At 37.0% G+C, this 23,233-nt stretch overlaps 1 protein-coding gene across 2 annotated transcripts; it reads right to left on the bottom strand.

Moving 5' to 3' along the window:
- Nucleotides 1-485: 485 nt before the first annotated feature.
- LOC122304762 (protein unc-13 homolog) lies at nt 486-10,287 on the bottom strand. Of its 2 annotated transcripts, XR_006240998.1 has the most exons (6): nt 9,358-10,287; nt 8,043-8,909; nt 6,721-7,176; nt 3,481-3,670; nt 2,064-3,390; nt 486-1,115 (listed from the first exon to the last, which is right to left on the bottom strand). XR_006240998.1 is itself a non-coding variant. In XM_043117027.1 (5 exons), the coding sequence occupies exons 1-5, from the start codon at nt 9,853-9,855 to the stop codon at nt 2,465-2,467; spliced, it is 2,937 nt and encodes a 978-aa protein (XP_042972961.1). In that variant the 5' UTR covers nt 9,856-10,287; the 3' UTR covers nt 1,844-2,464. The 2 variants fall into 2 exon arrangements, 1 of the variants encoding a protein (XP_042972961.1); XM_043117027.1 differs by lacking the exon at nt 486-1,115 and having other exon boundaries at nt 1,844-3,390.
- Between the last annotated feature and the right edge of the window lie 12,946 nt (nt 10,288-23,233).

The raw sequence follows: 23,233 nt of genomic DNA on the forward strand, positions 1-23,233 counted from the left end.
AGTACAACATGATCGTACAAAGCATGTAGAGATTGACAGACACTTTATAAAGGAGAAGATTGATAGTGGAGCTATTTGCATGCCTTTTGTTACTACTACTCAACAAATAGCTGATATTTTCACCAAAGGACTTTTCAGACCTAGTTTTGAGCTCTTTGTAAGCAAGTTGGGCATGATAGATATCTATGCTCCAACTTGAGAGGGGGTGTCGGATTTCTAGGAGATAAATTAGGTAGTCCTATTTTAGATAAAATCTATCAGATTTCTAGGAGATAAATTAGGAAATTCTATTTTTAGATAAAATCTGAAATTACTATTTCAGATTTTAGATATTTCTGTTTCCTGTTTTCTAGCCTAGATATTTGCTGATTTGATTTGTTGATTTTATGGCCTTCCTGATTTAGTGGCCCTCCTCTTCTATTTATCTTGTAATCGTTTCTCTTGGAGAATAATAATAATAATAATAATTCTTCTCAAAAACTACAAAAGCCATAAAGAGCATTATCATAAATGAAATTCAAGAATTCAGATTTAGCCATTCGGGAGAAAGGACTACCCCTAGCTTCTCATGATCCCATTTAATAACGAAGTCACCAATAGCCATCCAAGGGAAACCATCAGGAATAGACCAGTTAACGACTTCCACAAAGTCTCTAAGAGATATGTGCATTTAGCATAAACCAAGGGGAAAAAATGACATCAACACACAACCAAGAAACAGAGAATGTGAGATGGTTATCAAGCATGGTAAGAAGGCGCATCTAGAGACCAGGTTTTATGCACTGACAAATCTTCCCTCCAGCACTTTCATTTGAGTAGAGACAGCTGACAAACCCAACTTAGAGCAAATAGGATCAGCTTTAGCAAGAGGAACCATGAGTTCTTAAATAGCTACAGAAAAGGCAGATTGCGTCTTTACAAGATTTGTAAGTGTAGTCAGAGTTCCTTCATGGGATATACCCCGCGCAGTCCAAGCCATATTCAAATAGGAAGAGAGATTTTGTTCTGGTAAGAATACATAAACACGATACATTTTCTGCTTTTTCATCCTAGCATTATCTTCAACAAGGTCAGAATCTGAATGCTGAGCACATCCACATGCTCTAGAGTTAAATCTGTACCGAATGGAAAACCAGATGAAGCTTATCAATAAGAACATCAAATGAATTTCTTAAAGCAATCTAATCACCACTACCATTTTTTAGAGAGCCGCAGTTGAGACTAATAATGGAATCCTTCATGATAGATCTAGGATTAGGTGGTTTGGCCTCTAAAGGAATAGAAGAAGGTAGAGCAACAGAAGGTTCAACCCCATTAGGACAAAGGATCCAATCACTAGACTTCCGCTATCAGAGGAATAACATTCTGCATATTTAATTTAGAAGATCGAAAAATTGTGATAACTGGGGAAGCAGATGACGTGAAATTCATTAACCAAAACCAATGTTTGCCATCGAATTTTTCCTTGGGAGATTTCTCCAACTCCAGGCATAATCACTAAAATCATGCCCCTAAAAATAAGAACAATGCCGAGATCTTTCATTAATCACCCTCAACCAAAAACCCACCTCATTATTAAAATCAATCCAAATTTTATCATCTTTAAGCACAGTTAAATACATCTCTATACAGATCTGAACATAATTAGCCCTTGTGTGAGTTAGAGAGAAGGAGACCAGCAACCAAGAATTTACCAAGACATTTCACAAATTTTTTTTTTTCAAATAAAAGAAACACAAAAATCAATCAGTAACAAAGGAAATCTAAATTAGACAGGAGCCATGGGAGAAACGAACTGAATATGGGTACACATAGGATCCAGTCTACCACACTTCTGCACAGCTGCTCCAACAATAAATTCTCATTATTGGCAATGATTTTAAATATTAAATTGTACAGATGATACTACATCTGACAACAAACTACCTGATACACATACCCAAACTCTGAAGTAAGAAACAATACTTTCCTATCATCAAACCTTTTTCTATTTTGCACTGTGTCATCATATGCGGTATAAGACATAAGAAATAAAAATCAAATAAAAGAGAGAAGAACCCCACCATATCCAGCGAAAACTTTTGTGGCAGTTTGGACAGGAGTTGGCTTCCGAGTAGCTTATGGGAAGGACTGAAACACATATCCGCACCCTTCCTGGTGTGTGATAGATACCCAAGCTTATTAATCATAAACCAAGGAGCAAGTCCATTCCCTCGAGTTCTCACAACTGACTGGCAAAGGCTCTAACTAAATCTAAAGCAGTCAATAAATCACTATACAAGAGGCCAGAGCTATACTTTTCCTTCAACTAGCGCAACCCTTCCAGAAGCCACAATGGAATTTACGTTGTTGGAAAATTAATTTCCAGTTGGTATAATAAACACCTACAAAGCTTGAAGTAACTGCGCAGCATTCCGTGCCCATGAATGCATCATTCAGTCATTATTTTCAGAACCCAAAGCAGTTATAGTTTCTTGGGCAAATTGTAAGTCTTCTTAAGAAACTTGGCAGCCATCTCATCATTCCGATAACACAAAACTCGCAAAATCGTGTTTGGTTCAGTTGGATCCCATTGAGCTGAAGTTGGAGGCAATGGAAGCTTAGAGTTAGCAGAGCCAAAACTCCGAAGAATTAGATGTTTAAATTGCTCGATTAGGCTCTCTGTGTCAGTACCAAGTAGAGGAAGAATATTTTTAACTGTGGTTGAAACCTTATCTATTAAATCAGCTGGCAATCCATCCCCATTGGACCAAAATAGATCTGTGAGCAACTTAAAATCCTCCTTTATTATTTCAGAATCTTTTTGAGTGAAAGCACGAGAAGGGCCCCCAGCAAGCAGAACCAACAGGAACCCATCAAAAGAAGCTTTCATTATGTCAGTAATGACCCTAGTTCTGACTCTGTCATGCACTGTTGATGAAATAATCTCTAAATATTGCTCGACCTCCTCAAGGAATGGTTCAATCCTACAAGAATAAACTTCCCCGACATATAAGCCATCCCAGAGAACATGGTTTAAGTTATGGAAGATGATTTTGTATGCTATTGCCTCACAGAGTTGTTGGATCCCTTCCACGCAAGCAGTTGCTGAAAGGTCAAACCTTTTCCCCATCCCATTTGCAATATCGTAAATCAGAGTGCATTCAGCATTTTCAAGATCTGCAAGTACTCTCTTCTCCAGTACTCCCAATTCCGTTCGTATTTGCTGCAAGGTATTTAAGCGAACACAAAGCTGGGGAATCCCAAAGGTGTTATCCCCATTTGAAGTTCCAACCTGCCTCTTCTGTGTAATTTGTGATTTTTCCTTCTTTTTGAATACGCCGTGGAACTTTGATCCTGTTGAGCATCTAGTCAAAGCAGGCATACTTGGAACATAAGTACTTCGTGTCCCTGCAGATCAGAGAAGAGAATAGGTTATCATTGAAGATTGAAATACAATTTAAAAATCAATGCAACAGTCAGCACGCTGTGGAATATTACCACAGCCAGACTTGGCCTTTAATATGTAATGTTGAAGACATCTGTCAAAACCAGCCATCAATTCTGGAAGCAAGACCGGATGCATGGGAATCGGCAACAGAAAGTATGCTTCTAAAGTTTCATCTATGATTCGCAGAACTTCAACAGCAGAAGGAGCACATCGCTCTTTGTTGGCTTGTGGATTCCAGACCTACAAAAAGGAGGACAGCAAGGTTAGGTCATGGACAATAAAAGAATAAGTTTCACATTTATCTTCAAGGAATAAACATCTTGTAAAAATGACTAGTAAAGTTTTTTAAGTTTGTGACAGAAGCATAGAAACTAATTGCCATTACATAGTACATATAAAGGAAAATGGACTAGCGTTACTGCTGGTTGGAACAAATTTCTATGGCACTGAACATAAGGTTGACTCAAAATATTTGAAGTTCAATAAAAACTAATCTATTAATCCCTACACTCATAGGGGTTCAGAAAAGATACCTTAACAGACAAGGATTGTTAGCAAGTGACTGGTATTTAAAAGGCGAAAATAACATTCAAGCAAGGAGGAAATTTAAACCTGGCTTTAGAGTTTAAGGGTACATTTGGTAAAAGAGATGAGATGAGAAATTCTTAAAACTTCTCACAATTTCCTTTCCAAACATCACTCAAAACACAAAACACTTTTCAATTTCAAATCTTTAATTTTCTCATCTAAACATTACAACTTTTACAAACTTCAAAACAAAACACAAAAATCAATACAACCTTTTCAAACTTTAAAAAAAATAAAAATAAAAATTCTATTCAAACAGTTTTTAACTTTATAATATTTTTATTCAACTTTTTCTTTCTCATTTTCCAAAACCTAATAAAACATCTTAACTCAAAACATGCTATTTACAGAATTTTGAGATACTCCAAGTGTCCAAACGACCCCTAAATTTCAAAAGTTGACACCAAGAATAATTTACCTGTGGTACTTAAATATGAAGCAAAACACTTTCAAACTTCTAAAACTGAAAATTCATGTGCTACTTTCAAGACGGCAGTATTTGGATGTTGTGATTGAAAAAATGGAGTTTAGACTGGCAAGCTGGAAGAGGTTATATCTGTTTAAAGAGGGTAGGCTTACCTTGATCAAAACCATCTAACCCACCCACATACTTCTTGTCTTTATTTCCCCTTCCCACAAAGGTTGCCAACCATATTAAGGAGCTACATTAGGGTTTTTTGTGCCGTGGCATGGGGGATGAGTAAATCCCATCTTGTACATTAAGCAAAGGTATGTACATCCTTTTTTTTTTTGTTGACTTGGTGATGTTCAACCAAGCTGTTTTGGGGAAGTGGTTGTGGTGATAGCAACAAGAAAGGGAGGTTCTATGCAAGGCTGTTATAGATTCAACGTTCAGTAACCTGTAACCATGGCGTGGCTGGTGCTCGAATGAGGTACATGGACCACACAGAGCACAATTGTGGAAGCACATAAGAAGAGGATGGGAGGAGTTCTCTAGACAAACTTGTATTGAGGTGGGTGAGAGTTCGAGTCAAATTTAGGCATGATAAAAGGTGTGAGATCGTAGCCTCAAAGACATTCCTACCAGCTTTTGAGATTGCATTGGCAAAGAAAGCTCGAGTCAAATTTAGGCATGATAAAAGGTGTGAGATCGTAGCCTCAAAGACATTCCTACCAGCTTTTGAGATTGCACTGGCAAAGAAAGCTCCAACGGCTGACCTCTTTGGATTCTCCAGTGACTCCCTTCAATGGAATGTTGATTTATCCAGAGCAGCACAAGATCGGGAAGAGGATGCCATTACTTAGTTTTTTTTACTTTATTGTACTCTACAAGAGTGACAATTGGAACTGTAGATGATCATTTGGAGCCTCTCTACGAAAGGAAGATGTACTCTCGATCATCCTATCAGACCATTAATAGCTAAGGCATGAATACCTTTCTGTGGAGGAATATATGGAAGACTAAGGGTATGTCAAGGACTTTATGGATTCATGGCTTGTTTCTAGAAGACTAGTGGATTTTATAGCAAGTTGGAGAGGCCTCCATGGCAACCCACAAGTGGCAACATATGGAAGATAGCTCCTATACGTCTATGTTGGTGCATTTAGGGAGAGAGAAATGATAGAAGCTTTGAAGATCGCAAGCAGACAATGGATGAGCTGAAAGCTTTCTTTTTCAAAACCTTGTTCCTTTGGGCAGTGGTGATAGTATGGACTTTGTTTATGATTTTCTTATTTCAAATGTAAATCCTAGTTAGGTGTTACTCCTGTATAACTCTAGTGTACTTGGGCTATGCCTATTAATTATTCATAAAATTTCGTGTTTCCCTACAACAAAAACTATTAATAATTAATTGAAGAAAAGTTTAGATTGTGACAAAAGAGAACAAAACACAAACCCACATCTTCCCAAACCGCAATCAAATCAATGCTGAGGAAAAACCTGTATGGGGTCATCCTTCAAGATAGTCTACTATGCATTATAAACAACTCGATATTCAGGGTTTTTGCACCCCCACCCTCCTTTTTCTTTCTTTTGTTTTCAAGATTCAAACCTGAGATGTCCCCAAGCAAACCCCATCCCTTAACGCCTAAGCCAACATGTGGAAGCACTTTTTTACTGTTGCCCCGTGTATATTCCTGTGTATCAATACTCATTGAGAGTATGAAAAAACTATTCTCATCAACAACCAGGGCAAATTGACTCCAGAGTTTGTCTGCCTTATGTTTTCATCATGCAACTTCTTTAGGTGCATGGTCACTGACAGAATCAATTCATAAAAATGATGCAATTGCAATATAAATGTAACTAGAAGATATGACAAAGCAATGAGGTACAAGTGGCTCCATCCAAAGAGACCACAAAAATGGGGTTTTATTTCTTTGGAGCGGTGGGTTGGAAGGTACTGGCTCTGACTAAAGTATTTGTTTGTGTGCACGTGTATGATGAATAGTGAATGGTCACATTCAAGTCCTTTTGCATAAATCAGAAACGAATAAACGTTCACTCTTTTTTTATAAGTAGAAGAGAACAAACATTAATCCATATCACACAAAACAGAACAGAATAAACAGCAATAACCACTACTCCATATCCAATTTGCATGACATTAATCCATATCAGATTTGCATCTGTGGGTGCTGGGCCATATCCAGACATCAATCAAACTGACCAAAATTCAGAAAACACCATCCTATTCCATTATTCATGGCTCGAAAATCAAGAAACTTCCATCACATACCTCCTGTTGCAGATTCCTATCAGTCCACTCCTTCAGTCTGTCCACTCTTGTCTCTATCCATGACTTTACCAGATTGGCAATTACAGCTTCAGCCTCATAAGGAGGCATCTCTCGTATAATGGACTTCCCACCATCCTCGCTGTCCACAGCATCTTCAACTGCAATCTGCACAAGATCTTTCTCCAATTTGTCAGCAGCCCTCAGGACTTCTATCGCATCAGGAGTCAACTCACTAACACCCGTAATAAATTGCTTCAGCTCATTTCCATAGCAAGAATGAAGGGTAGCTACAGCAACACCTGCTGCAAAGGGGTGCCACCTCTTCATTATTGGACTAAAAATCTCTTTCTCATTTAGAGCAAGTTTGCTAGTGTCTTGTGCAAGGATGGAAAGGGCAGGAAGAGAACCCTTCTGGTTCTTAGATCTATGTTTGCTCGAGTTCACCTTCTCCACTTTCTGCCTTAAGACAGAGCAATCAGAACCTCGAGTCATATCTCCATAAGCAAAACTAAGAAGCGAGACTGTTAAAATAGATATAAAGGTTTCGAACATAAACTGGGGAAAAAATAAAGGGGATTCTGTACAGCCAAACGGTAACTAAAGGAAAAAAAATAGTCACTTGAAAAAAATGTATATAGTTCAAATTGCATTTTTTAGACTTTATGGACTCGAACATGGGGAATATATATTCCTAACAGTCACACATGTTTTGTATTCCTATAGGCTAAGCACAGCCATAAAGTTATTCGACCACACAACTTTTACAAAAGTACATAAGCTTCTCACCAAGAACTTCACTTCTAATTATCCATCCATACTTTTGTCACAGAGAGAAATTTGAGGTCAGATTGATTCATAATATATAAATAAGAAAACTATCTTGAAATGCCAATTGGCTAACAACAATTGAGAAGTAGAAGGAATACAAGGGATGTTAGATTGAAGATTCAAGTAAAGGACAGAAAATGCTATCATAGGATTACAGGAGAATGGGGATTCTCACAAAATTTTTATCGTACATGAATAATCCGATTGGATAACATCTCACAAAAAGGTTGGAAATGGTCATAAATGTCTTAAATTATTGCAAAGAAGAATACAAAATTGTAATGATGAATCAAGTTCCACATTATAAATATGAGAACCCCAGATAATTCATTTTCCGGAGTGAAAGATCTTTCAAGGATTCACCAACCGATCAGTTTTAATTGACGGTACCTGTCAATAGCCTACCATATACATCTCAAGATCAAATGGTTTGTACATCTGTTTCATCTTGCATGCATAGTCATATTTAGGGAGATGATTCTAAAGAAACTTGCCTGAGCAAAAGAAGTGCGAAGTGATGATCTTATATAAGTTTCAACCCTTTCACATGTGACACTAACTTCTTTCCTGTTCCTACGATACTCATAAGAGACATCTTCCACCAATATTTTTGCTGATAATAACCCTAGAGAGACAACACTTTGCATTGATTCAACATTACCGCTGTGGAAATTGTCATGGTAAGCAAGAAGCCGCTTCTCCGCCCAGCCTAATATCACACTCAATATAGAACTCAAAATCTTTGACGAAACAGGATCTCTGATTTTAATGGCATCCTTTTCAACTTCAATCAATAGATTATTGGATGCAAACAGCAGGTCATTTTCCACTTGGCCAGTTGCAACATAACGGTGGAATAAAACCCACAAGAAACAAAGATTATGCAGCATTTGGTTCAAACCAAGGATTACCCAGGTCTTCTTAATGAGTTCCAAAACCTCATCAACCTCTTCAATAATAGATGTATCTTCATTTATATCAAAAGATGCCTCTAACAGCATTTTGTAGAGCCTGAGGTTCAATGGAAACCCATCCGCCCAATGACATGTCTCAGTTGCAGACCCGTCAAATGATCTGCAAGCAAGAGACATAACACTACTACGCAAGACTTGCATTGCTTCGTTGTGTTTTCCAGTTTCTAGGGGCTTCTCTGCGGCCCCACGAATAATCTGCTGGAGCCGTCGTGAGTCAGAGTTAGTCTTCTCTAGCGGCAGGTGAGGATGCAGGAGAAGTCCTGCTTCCAGAACCTTCAAATTTTTCCTTTGCCAAGCCGCATATTCTTGCTGACTTGGGAAATCGGAAGACTTGAACTGCTGTAATAGCTCGAGTGGTAAAACCACCGACTCCATTCGTCTTCCAAGCTGATTCATGAAATAGCACTCCAATTTTTTAGTGTACCTGATTAAAATCATACGAAAAACGGAAAAACTATGGATTCTAAAGAAAATGTTTGCTGCAATGGTCCTTGCATTAAATATACTCCCCAAGAATATCGATTGAATATAACAGTGCAAAATTACAGGACAGTAATGAATACAAACGGGTCCAAAATTTTTATTCATGCTCCCAAAGAAGTTCAAAGACCATAAATATAATCCGGACTTGAGTTCTCTCTTTTTCATACTATATATAGAAAAGAATGAGAAACAGTTCAATTCTTTTTTTTTTTTTTCTGCCTTTAATTCCCCTCAACTTTCTCCGCTTCCCAAGGGAAGCCAAATCATAAAACTAATAAATAAATCAAACATCCCAAATTCATATTGTGAACAAAAAGGCCAAAGCTAGTTTATTATTATTATTATTTATCACCTGCCCAGCAGCGATCCTCAGAAGAGCTCTCCTAATTCTCGAATCGGTTTGCTCTGAAACCCTCATCTGGACCCTCATAAGCTCCCCAACCGTGACCGCCTTCTTCCCTCGCCCTTGACTCACCGAGTCACCGCCACCGACCCTCCTCTTTGAAGCCGACGACGTTTTCAGCCCCAGAGCCTTCTTCACCCGGCTGGCCGTGGACGAAGTCAGCGACCTCTGCAGCGAAGCCGAATGCGAGATCGCAGGAGCCCGTTCGGTTTTCTCCGACTGCGGGATGTAGGTCAACGGCCGCGTACCGGTGCTCCGACACGCGGCGACGAGGATCTCATAAGCAGTTTCTCGGAGCTCGGAGTCCGAAAGATTCGAGCCCGGGTCGTCGAACGGGGAGGGCAGGCCTTCGACCGGGTATACGGGCTGCTGCTGCGGCATGGGGCTCTGATACTGGCTATGTCTTTTGGAGGATCCCAAAGCCATGTCCCTGAAAATACTGGACATTGTTGGCACGCCCCGTGGGTCTCACTCTTGTGCGTTTGTGTCAGCGCGCTTTTTGGGTATTCGAGAGATCAGAACAAAAAAAGAGTACGAAAGAGAGGGGGAGAGGGGGTTGTATAAGTTCTTCTGTTATTCTTGCTTGACTTTCAAGGAAGTCATGATGGCGTGACAAAAGAAGCAGAGGGTGGAGACTGGAATTTTACATAAAGGGAACAAAAGTGTGACAACCATATTCGTGTTTGCGCTTTTGCTTTCAGATTTGAGAAGAGAAGGAATTTCTGTGCGAGAGAGAGAGAGACAGAGAGATAAGAGAGCGGGGGGGCCCGGGGGGAACTTGGGAATGAAAGAAAAAGTCGGTTGGTGGGTACTGAAGATGCAGTGAAAGAGATAGAGAGAGAGAGAGAGAGAGAGAGAGAGAGAAGTTGAAGTTTGTAGATAGAATAAAGGAGTCGGATATATGAATATTGAATTTGAGGTGATTGAGATGCGAGAGATGTATCGCTATTCCTTCCATTTGGCCTGAACTGAACAAGCATGTTCTGGTGAGAGTCTGAAAGCAAACAACAAAGGAATAATATAAAATTAAAAATTAAAAAAAAATGGCCATGGCATTATCTCTTTATAAAAAAAAAATCTAATTATAAATATAATTACGTATTAATATATACATCAATTTAATATAATTAATTAAAAAATAAATTTTATCAAAAATAATATTAATTTAAATTTTAAATATAAATAAATCAGTAATAATATACAGATTAGTATACAACTTGTTTATACATAACAAAATTCTTGTCAATACTCTCTATCACTCTATGATCTCTATCCGTTGATTCACTTTTCATGTTGATTTTAAGTATTAGATAAATAGATATGATATTTGTATTAAGTTGCGTAAATTTTGTGCACATTCTTGAAAAAAAAAATAGATAAATTTAAAATTTATATAAAAATTTAATTTTTTAACTATAAATTTTACTCTTTTCATGGAGACTTTGTACATTAGCTTTCAAGATTGCTTGTCTCTATATATGTAGGCTTCCCGAAATATCTATCTATGTATAATTACCTACCTCCTGTTTTGTGCCTATCTAAAAAGGTTAAAAAATATCTTCCTTCCTTTACTATTAAAAAAAAGCCATTTTTATTAAAATGGTTTTTGATTTTTTAGGATGAAAAACATTTGATAGGAGTGTAACCAGTTCAGTTCGATTCAGTTTTAAATAAAATCTAAGATCAAACTGGTATGTATCAATTTTATATTTTCAAAAACCGATTACGCACCGGTTACTTTCCTAAATCGGTATGTCTAGTTTTACCGATTTCGATTCGGTCTGGTCTAATTTTCCAGTTTTAATATATCAAGTATATTAATATTACTAATATATTTATAAAAAAAAAATATATTGAGAATTTATTTGACAATAAAATGTATTTAATATATATATTTTATATTTAAAACATATGAGCAAATAAATATTCATGTTTAAAATTAAAATATTATGTTATAAATTATAATATATTATTTCACACATAATTATAAATATTATATATAAAATATATTATATATAATATTAATAATCAATAAAATATATATATAATATGTGAACCGGTTCGGTCCGATCCGGTTCGGTGTTGGAAAACATAAAATTCATTCCAGATCAGATTTGACTGGTTTTTAAAATGAAAGAACCGATTTCAAACTAAACCGGTCGAAAATGGGACCGAACCAACGGATCCAATTTGATCCAGTCCGATTTTTTTATTTATCGATTTATTCTTACACCCCTACTTTCAACCATATAACTTTGTAATAGACGCGACCAACTTCTTCAAACCAAAGCACCACGAAGATAAAATAGTACATCCAAATGATGGACGCGTGACACTCAAATGTTTGTGTAGTGACTGACACTGACACATGATGAGTCTGTCAAAACCCCAAGGCAGAAGGCCACGGGCCATGCCTTGACCAGCACCCGCCCGTGCCAGGACAGCACGCCAGCAGCACTGTTGGCATAACTTGATTGCCCACAGATCGAGCCCTTGGTGAATGCTAGGTCACGGTCACCCTCCATCAAGCAGCGAATAGTCAGCGCACGCGCGCGCAAGCGAGGTTGTCACACCACGCACGGCTAGATTGCATGCACGCCTAGTGCATGTGTGCAGTGTGCACGCATAGGCTACACGCACACACTGAGCACATGCATGGCCTGTGCGTAGGCACAAGGCCCATGCATGGCCTAGGCGCCCATGCAGCGCACACATGCACGCCTACATTGGAATTGATGGTGCGGCTGCCTAGTAGGCCCACGCATGCTGGCATGCTACTCAACGCCTTGGTTTTGACCAGGGCCATGCTAATTAACACCCTTGGCTTTGGTCAGAGCCTTGACGACCAACGCCCAAGCACCATAGCCTAGGCCATGCTGATCAATGCCCAAGCCCCATCAGCCTGGGCCATGTGAACCAACACCCAGGCCCCACTGGCCTGGACCATGCAGCAGCCTGCCATGCCCGAGCCCACCGCAGTCCAACCTAGCGACTCATCAATGGCGCCCAGCCCACACAACCTGGGCCACACATGCAAGGACCATGGACCAGTCGAGACTAGCCTGGCAGGCCAACCTGAAGACCCACGCACACAAGCAAGCAGCCCATGCTGTGAGTGATCCAGGCCACCCATGGGCTACTGACAACATGAGGCCTTAACCAGGAGGCGTGGACCCAGCAACCATTTTCTTTTGTAATCAGTTTAATTGTTTTCTAGTATAAGTTAGGCACTAGGCCATCAATTATCTTTTATCTTTCGAACATTTGGACGAATTTGGCTTGTAAGCCCTCATAGACATATTGGTGCTTTGTCACTTAGGCTCCATTGGGTGCAATCCGTGAATCCCAAAGAAGAAGACTCACCCTGTACAATTCATGAATCAGGATAACCTATTCTTTCATTGTTTTCCTTTGATTAATGCATTGTTGAGGTATTTCAACATTGTGAATTGTGTCTATTGCATTGCATTCGCATTTGCTTACTGATCATTTTGAACTGGTCGAGTGGGGCATCGTGTAAGGCAGCCACGAGTTGCCATTGAAGGGCATCTGGTCTACACCAGTCTACCCTGGTCGAATCTGGAGCAAGGTCAGGGACAAGCTGATAATTACCACCCACCAGCCAAGCCACATGCCCAGCCCTTGCCACCTGTTTAGCCATAACCGCTCCCCTACTTTGTAAGCAGTAACCAACCATCCCTTAAACCGCTCAGTCATCACCCACTTGGCTAACCCACTAAAACCACCCTTAGCCACGTGTGCTTCATCATCAGAAGACACATGTGCGTGACTTGGTCAGCCTCCAAGCAAGCGACACCTGTGCCTGACTTGGTCAACCCACTATCAGGAGACACCTGTGTGCCTGACTTGGTCAGCCCACTAGCAAGAGACACGTGTGCCTGACTTGGTCAGCCAACCACTTAACCGCCCAGTCACTAGAATCTCGCCCACCATCAACCATTGAACACTCATACGAACTCAGCCAACACCACCCATAACCATCACAGTCAAGCAAGTGGTAGTTCGCATCGGTCATCGAGGAGCAAGAAGAGGCACGGCAGCTTGGTGTCTAGGATCTCGACCGAGGACCCTATCAAAGTCTCACGATATATATATATATATATGTGTGTGTGTGTGTGTGTGTGTGTGTGTGTGTGTGTGTGTGTGTGTGTGTGTGTGTGTGTGTGTGTGTGTCACATTTTTAAGACTTGTTTGAACTATACAAATGATTGCTTTGATAGATCCGGCAGCGTCTGATCTTTAAAATACTCCACGTCCATTTATGCTGATATAGAATATTATCTGTCTTAAAAAATGATATATATTCGCCAAGGAAAATGAGGATCTTGACTCCATTTTCCATTAATTTCTTTAATATTCTCTTTCACATTCCACTAAAGTAGCATTTGTTATGATTTTTTTTTTGTTGGATTCCAGGATTATTAATACATCATATTATGTGATTGGAATAACATTAAAATTCATATGAGCAAGAGTTTAGGAATTAGAGTCATGTGTTTAATTAATTTCTTTATATAAAAACAACCTCGATGATCCTCATGTGTTAAAAAGATTAATCCATCCACCAATTAATAAAAATATCGGTGTTGACTGACTTACCCTTCGAGTCTTCTCCTCACAATGGACTTTTGTAACTTCTCCGAGCTTTGGATGCTTGAAAAGAAGCTCAAATATATAGAAAATCAGAGCAAATTAGGATGACATTTTTCACTTACCCAAAATTTTTTGAAAACTCAAAATATTTTCTAGATTTTTTTACATAATTCTATAAATATATGAAATAAATATTATTCCTTAAACCATTATAGTAGAAATTTGGAACATGTATTAAGTTATATTTTAAGAATCTTATTTCTACATGTATGTAGTAAATTATCGATATCTAATTTTATATTTAGTTATATTTTTAGAATAATTTTATTTGAAAATCTTTACACAACACACCATTCAATTAACATAATCTGATTTAGAAGATAAATTTTAAAATTTAAATTTTACAAATCAAATTATGTCATGTGTATGTTGTATGGTATAAAAAGTATTCAAATAGATTAATGCTACATACAATCGTAGAGTGTGTAAATGCCATGCAATCGCTTTGAAAAAGAGTGAGGTCGACGATTAAAAAAGTTAATTTTTTCATGTTGATCCCGTATTAATTTACTTTTTTAACAAAAATTGCGTGACGCTTGCACAACCACGACTGCAAATATCATTTCTTATTCAAATAACACTACTCTTTTTGTTTTACATCAACGTGTCGCAAGAGTACAAAATTAGCCTCTAACAAAAATGACAAGTTCCGCCACTGGTTGTTGATCTTCCACGTAGGATCATGTACATGTTGTCTATTGATTTCTCTGAAATTAATTATTGCCCTTGCCAGTATAGTTCACTATATATATATATATTGAATTAAAGATTTCATAATTTATATATATAATACTGTCACCGGAATCACTGTCATTGTTCCATTTTAAATGCAAAAATTAAAATACGGATATCTAACATAGATTCATGACTTGATAGATGGTCTTGTTACTTGCTTGAGAGACAACTTGATTGGAGAACAAATCCAATGCATTTTCCTTCTACTTGGTTTTGTTTTATTTTGTATGATCTCATATACTGTGATTTTTCTCAGGTATTCTTACTTGGTTATATTACTGCTTAAATATATATATATATAGGAAAAATTTTGGCATTGTTTTGACTCGGGAACCGCCAGTTATAGAGTTTGCTCGAAGTTCGCACGATAAGTTGTTCAAGTAAAACTTAGGTAAAAAGTTCGCTCGAGCAAACATCATATGTAGAATTCGCTTACGGCACGCTCAATACTCTACTCGAGCGAGTAAAGTAAAAATTAGGGCTTCTACTGTATAATATGATAAATATGTACTTAATTAACAGTATATCCGGTTTTGAATAGTGAGTTTTGGCCCAAATTGTAATTTTTTCATTTCTTAGCATAGTAAAATCCTCTACAACTCTGTGAATGTAGACACATTGCCAACCCACATTAATTTTGTGTCGTATGATTAATTATTCTTGTTTGTCTTGTACTTTTCTGTCATCGTTTTCACAACATAATATATATATCTGTGTGTGTGTGTGGGGGGGGGGGGGGGCTTGCTTTAGTTATCAAGTACCTCTTTCTGATATTGATAAAGTATATTTGATTGATCATCTCATTCCTCCAAAATGATTTTTCAAAGTTAAGACTGTTGTTTGTCATGTATTTGGATTTCATGTTTTCGTTTTGATTGATTCAGGATTCCTAATTTCGATGTTACCTACTGTTACTATGATTACATTTCGGTGTTACCGACTCTTACTATGATTACATTGAAATATGGTTCAAATTTATGTTATTTTAAAATGCTGAGATGTCTCATTCCTGGTTCATTAATTTTGACAAAAAATTGAATTCTCAATTCCCTCTTTAGTTTCTGAAATGGTGGACACAATTTGGTCATGTTTTGGAAATCTTCCATGATAAACTCAATGGTGCTATTAAATATCTAACTAGTGTCTACAAAAGTATGTTTTATTATAGATGGTATCAAAATGTCTTCATTTCCAGAGTTATGCTCTGGGAAAATAGTTTGAAACCTTATTGAAAAGAGAAGTTCATTGATAGACTACTTCATCTTTTTGCTCATAAGGTGAAAGACGAACTTACTAATGCTACTGTTTTGATTAATTATGATAATTTCACTTACGATGATATCATCAGTACTATTAAGAAATTTGGTATCAGTATGTGTAATGATATAAAAAAATATTACAACAACAATTGAAAAATACTAAAAATCTTGATCTAACCCTTGCTTTGGATGATCATAATAATTTTAAAGTTCAGACTTTAAATTTCTTGACATCTAATAATGATATGGATGAATGGATTAAACCCCTTACTCCATTCATTGGGGAGATATCACTATTCTTAGTGAATGGTTATTGAAACATGAATCTCAGCTTGTTAAGTTTGTTTCTAATGAGATTATATATGTGTATATATATACACATACATATACCGTTTCTCATTTGAGAAAGGTAATGACTCGTTGTTTGAGAAAAAATGAGAATTTTTGTCCTTTATTCGGATTTTGGTGAACACTCAAGAACCAACACACATATCTCTAACCCATTCAACAGCCGATAAAAGGAGAGAATAAATTTTCAAAGGAGAGAGAGAGGGAGAGGCAAGGCAATGTATATATATCTAAAGAAATACTTTAGCCACAAAGAAACAAAAATAAATCTACAAACTGACGTGGCTTAATGCAAAATAAATATACAAAATAAATCTAATTGTAAAGATACTTTTAATGTAAAGTAGATCTAACACATTGTGTGAAGCCACGTTAGTTTGTGGGTGTACTTTTGTATAATCTATTTGTGTCTATAGCAATCCTCATATTTATTTGGTCTACACTTGATAAAACCTTAATTCTCGAAAGTCTTATTAAGTTCTTTGGCAGTTTAAGGATGCACATGAAGTTCCCATAGAAAACCTTTTTTTTTCCCCCAATTCAAATGTCTTTAACATGGGATGCTTGTACCATTCCTATTCATTAAGAGTTCAGGTTTCTATGGTTTTTGTGAAAATCAAATGCTTCGGTTTCTTACGAATTGATAAGAGTGTAAAAAATAATAAAGAAACAAATAAATTTCAAATTTGTATTTTTTTCATGAATATTGGTAATTTTACATCAAAGCTTTTCATATATTGCAATAAAATGTGATGATGAACTATAGAAACGATCTGTACAAGAATTTTAAAAAATAGGTAATATATCATGTAAACCATAAATTAAGTTTTGTATTTTATTGAATAATGTATAGCAGTAACATATATTTAAAATGTTTTTAATTAAGTAGTGCAATTACATACCACGTAAGTAGCCATCCAATAAATGTAGAAGTCTAGTTGCAATCGATTTTGTGTACCAATACGCGTACCCATCTAACGTGATTGGTCATAAAGTTAGACTTCAATAAAAATGAAACTAATTTAAATTTTAAATATGAAGACAACAATATTAGTATGCAGATTGGTACGCGAATTCGCTTGAACTTAATAAAACTCTAAATGGAAAAATCTAATGTGAATATGTTTTACCAAGACAATTACAAGCTTTAAAAGAGAAATAATCTAATATGAATATTATATATTAATTGAACTCCCAAAAATAAATAGGAAAAGAAAAGAAATTAGTAACCATATTTTTTTTTTCCAGTGCCTTGGTGGGGCCGTTGCCCCCTTGCCCCCTTAGCCTTGTCGTTGTTGTATAATCATTTGTGGAGACTAACCCCTTCTGTACTTTTGGGTGAGCACCGAAGACTATGGATGCAAAGTGTTTGATAAAATTCTGCAATCACCATGAGAGTATCGAGAGTCACTACTTTCCCTGGTATTTATAGAGTGTGTTACGACATTCAAATATAATTACAAGTTGTATTGTACCGTTAGAAATTATACAAGGTAATATTATATGTATTGAGAATCCTAATGTTGACTAATATCAAGTAGGTAGCCATTGGTGATACCACATTGATTCTCATATAGAGTTTCTATCCATATCTTGAGTAGAGTCTGTGATTATGGAAGTTTCATTGGAGCTTGATTTGTGTGGTCTGGGTTAATACTCCCCGGCAAAATAGGCTGAGGTATGTGGCCAATTTTAGCTCGAAGAGAGGATAGTGTTGGTCATCCAAGTGGTTTGGTGAGGGGTTTAGCAAGTTGGAGAGAAGTAGAGACATGTCATGTATGTAGAAGGCCTAGTGCGACTCATTCAGATACATAATGGTAGTCAATGTCGATGCATTTGCTTCGAGCATGGAAGACGAGATTGGCTATTATGTAAACCGCACTCAAATTGTCACAAAGGAGGAGCAGTATAGAAGAAAGAGAAATACCAAGATCATGTAAGAGGAACAAAATCCAAGTAAGCTTGACAGTAGTCTGGCCCATAGCATGGTACTCAACTTTAGAACTAGAGTATGAAACTGTATGTTACGGGTGCTACCCACACCCTATGGGGCGGGGTACCCCCTCCCCACCCCCTGCCTCCACATGGGCTAGGGGGGGATTTTTTCCCCCGGCACCCACCCTCGGAGTGTGGGGGCAAGGTACTCCGTCCCGGATAATAGGGTGTGGATGGGGGTCAATCATTTTGCCCCCCCTACTAGGCCTTTGGCCCATAAGTGGTTTTTTGGCCCAAAAATGGTTGAAATGGGCCTGAAATGGCCCAGAAACAGCTTCTGGGCCATTTTGGGCCTATAAAATTAGAAGTAAAAAAAAAAAAGTTAAAAAACCAAATTAGAAAAAAAAGGTTACATGAATAAGAGTAATATATACATGATACAAATTTAGAGTAAATGAACTAATGAAATACTACTACAGATTACTAGTCTACTACCTAATAAACTAATAATAATAACTAAGTTATTACAAAATTTGAGGCTAAGCTATTACAAAATTTGAGGCTAAGCAATTGCAAAATTACAAACATAAAAGCGTCTAAGGGACATTGTATCAACATTACAAATCACTGAATATATCATACGTACAACTGATCAAATTTCAATATTCTAAAGATTAAAGACTAAGAAAGCTGCTTGAGTCTTTGATTGTGACATTTGGGGCGGCCCAAGCAGAAACCAAGGATTAGGATTAACTCAATGAGATTTCAGGCTTGAGCTGCACATATTCATATTGTACAATAAAAAAATTATATAAATACAAAAAATAACTAATGGCATACAAATTACAAATTGTACAAACCTATAGGCTATGGCAAATGGCAAATTGGTAATGGTGGGTCTTTTAACATAAAGTCATAATGCAGCAGAGATAGATGTCATCTGAATCGTTTCATGTGTTGTTATAACAATTAATATTGAAATTAATATTGATGAAATCAAAATGAATATAAATAAATTGAAATAATTAAATTAGAAGAACAATTATTAGGTGGTACAGATCCAGGTTGATCACCACCCTCCTTCTCGTCGGTCTCTTTAAAATCAAGAACATCCAAAACATGAATTTAATTTTCCATCGTTCAACTCTGTGTGCATATAAATGCCTCCATAGTAGAAGCAGATAACAAACTACGAAAAGAATCCAATATATGCCCTCCAATACTAAAGGTCAACTCTGAGGCAACGATGCTAATAGGGATGGCCAAAATAGGTGCAATACCATTCTTAATCGCAGTAAACTCATCAAACAATTTACTCAGAGTTTCTCAGGCCATTTCACCAATAAGATCAACCTATGACTGATCGTGTGCAATTTTTAAACCATATGCCATGCCATCAATCTTTAGATGGGGATCAACAATAAGAGCCACATATAACAAAATATTTAACCTACTCAAATCTTCCTAATACTTGTCATATTTGATCCTTATGGTCAATGCCATCTCCTTCATCTGTAGATTGTCACCCCTACACATGTCGTCTAATTCTTCTTTTACCCTATATATTTATTGATAAAACTCATGGGACGTAGGGCACAAGGGACGTAGGGCACAAAGAACTAGATAACTTCAATGCGATCTTGTAAAAAAACCTAAGAAAATCAACAAAAGTAGAAACTACCTCCCAATCATCATCATCAGACTTTCCTAATCTCCCCTGCTCATCAAAAGATTTGACATATTAAATGTCTTCATCACCCAATAATCAAAAGGTGGCCTTATATTCTTGGGTTGCCTCTAACATCAAGAAAGTTGAGTTCCATTTTATAAAAACATTAGTACAAAGACCTTCTTGGATGTTATGTCCGCATTCTTCGTAGCAATCTTGAATTTCTCCAATCTTAAAGGAGAAAATCTTGAAAATCTCACAACCATTCTAACTCGCGCAACCGAGTCATCAACATCTTTCAACCCTTCAATTACAATTAAATTCAAGATACGTGTAACACGTTTAACATGCAAACATTTACCACTCAAGACTGTCTTATTTGCCTCTCTAAAATAAGTTTTCAAATATCCCAAGGGTCATCATTAGACGAGGCATTAGCAACCAAAACTGTCAAAATTCATGCCAACCTCCACTCCTTTATTGCGGCCTCCAAGGCTTTCTCAATCGTCTTACCCTTGTAATCAATTATTTGATAAAATTTAATAATTTTTTTTGTAAAGAATCTAATCAAAATTAATGAAATGCACAGTCAAAGATATGTAATTATAATTTTAAATGGAAGTCCAAGTATCGGTAGTGAAGCAAACTATCAAACTCGCCAATTGGCTCCTTAACAAATCTTTATCTTTTATGTATATCTTTTGTCACAGTGTGGCAAGAAGGAATATTAAATGTAGGTTCCAATTCATAGACAAGTTGTTGAAACCCTCTCTCCTCCATAAACTAAAAAGGTAGCTCGTCTATAATAACCATACGAGTTAACTTCCTTCTACACTTATCGGAATCATACTTTGTATACCCTTTCAACGTTGGACCCTCACTACTCCCATCTGCCATTTTTTAAATCCAATCTCTAGTTTAGATTGACTCTTCTCCTGTAAAGATTTTAATATTTGACTCTTCTTGTATTGTTCCTCTAAATGGACCTTTAATTGGGATGTACCATATTTCCTATAATGACATCCATATATTTTTCCACAATAGTTACATTTTGCTTGAGGGTTATTGGGGTCACCATCTTCTAGTTTGGTAAAGTGAGATCAAACTATGGAAACAGGTTTCTTGCCCTATGTGTTGGGGGCAGGGCAAGGCGCACTCTCCATAGGGGTAGGAGTTGGAGTAGGGTTAGGTTCTGGAGCAGGGGTACTAGTAGGGGTAGGAGAGCCATCACTGAAATCCCTTTGAGAAGACATTTATGATTCTCCAACACAATAAAAAATCAGCAAATCAAGCAACGCAAGTGATAAGAAAAAAAAAAAAAGGATCTTAATAATGCACCAAACATGAAAAAACAAGGCAAAGTGCAAAGCCAAAATCTGAAACTTGACAAATTACAAAAAAATTCAAAAAATTGGTAAACACATGTACACAATCACAAGCAACGATTCAAAGTTCAAACACATGCACAATCACAATTCACAGCACACAATTCACAATCATTGCCAATCTTCCATCTCCAATTCAACCCATCATTCATCCAATCTCCAATAAAAAAACTTAAAAAAAAAGGGGGAGAAAATTAGAAAAATCGAAGCTAAAGAGTCTTACCTTCGGTGTAGTAAAGTAAAGCGGCAGTGACAGTGATAGAGATGGACAACAACGAACATGTGAGTATGAGAGAGTGAGTCTAAATTCTTGAGAGAGAAAGAGAGAGAGAGAGAGAACTGAAAAGGATTCGAAGAAGCCTAGGGGGGTCTTCTCGGGAGGGGGGTTCCCTTAACCCTATACGAAATAGCGTCGTTCAGTGTTATGACAAAACGACGCTGTTTCACTTTGGGGGTTATTAAAAAAACCCCTAGGCATGAAACGACACCATTTTTTCATGGAAAAAATGACATCATTTGAATCTTGGGGGTTTATATATATATATATATATGAAGTGAGGCTTAGCCCCTTCCATCCCCCACCTACGCTGAAGTTCTCAAATGCATACCCCCCCCCCCCCGGACGCCCCCTGTCGCCCCTAGCATTTGAGGCACGAAAACCCCACCCCGCATGGGCAGGGATGGTAGGGTGCGGGCCCCTGGTATCCACCCTTACTATATGTTGCTTCTTGGCGACTAAAAGATTCAGTTGCTTTCGAGGAAAACATAGCATCCAGTGATGGAATGACGGGTGATTGGTAAAATTGCCCAATTTACATCTAAAAAGGCATATAGATCAAGTGTAGAGTTTGAACTAAAATGTAATCCAAGATGAACATTACCCCGTAAATATTTTAGCATTCATTTGACCATTTTATAATGAGCCTATGTCAGGGAATACATCAACTGAGAAACATAGTTAACACTATAAGATATATTTGGGTAAGGGTGTAAGCTAGTCAGTCCAGACTAAAAAAATTGACCAGACTAGACCGAATTTCTGGTCAGTCTCAATCCCATTAATTGTGGACTGAGACCATTTGGTCCGGTCTTAGGGTTTATACATTTTGGACCGAATCGGACTGAATGGGCCAAACTCCTATATATATTTAAAAAATATTTTTAATAATTTAATATATTATTTTTATATAGTAATTATATAAGTTAATGATATAATTTTCATCTAATTTATTATCATTAACTATATAAAATATTTTTTTTAATGAGTTAGTTACATAATCTACATTAATAATTCATTTAATTTTAATTTTAATTTTCTAATTTAACTAAATTTTTTATTAATTTATTTGAAAGAAATAAAAATTAAAAAAAAATTGGCCCAGACTGATAGCTACCGGTTCGGTTTGATACCTATGGATGTTTCGGTGCGGTCCAATCCGAGAAAAAGGATGGACAAAAAAGTTTGATCCCTAACCTCCTGAAGTGGACCAGATTGATTTACACCCCTATATCTGAGCAAGTAGGAGTAAGGTATTGAAAATTATCGACTATGATACCATAATGGGCTGGATTAGAAAAATGTGTTGGAAAGGTAAGACCTTTAGTCTTGGGCATCATGGGAGTACTCATGAGCTTACAGTCTATCATTTAAGCACGTTTGAGAATATCAAGGGCATATTTGGTTTTGGACAAGGTAAACCCATCAAGGTTCAGGGTGATTTGAATGCCTAGAAAATAGTAGAGGGGGCCAAGGTCTTTCTTGGCAGATTAACTGCGAAGAGTTGAAATGAACTTGTCAAGATAAGTAGGAGATGAACCAA

This window comes from Carya illinoinensis, chromosome 3 (genome assembly GCF_018687715.1).
Source record: "Carya illinoinensis cultivar Pawnee chromosome 3, C.illinoinensisPawnee_v1, whole genome shotgun sequence".
NCBI lineage: Eukaryota > Viridiplantae > Streptophyta > Magnoliopsida > Fagales > Juglandaceae > Carya > Carya illinoinensis.

Bases quoted from the DNA above. Each gene is read 5' to 3' on its own strand.
- LOC122304762 (XM_043117027.1), bottom strand. From the start codon at position 9,855: ATGTCCAGTATTTTCAGGGACATGGCTTTGGGATCCTCCAAAAGACAT. The intron at 7,177-8,042 runs GCAAGTTTCTTT...GTCTTAAGGCAG, and splicing joins TTCGCACTTCTTTTGCTCAG to AAAGTGGAGAAGGTGAACTC. The intron at 3,391-3,480 runs GTAATATTCCAC...TCTGATCTGCAG, and splicing joins AAAGGCCAAGTCTGGCTGTG to GGACACGAAGTACTTATGTT.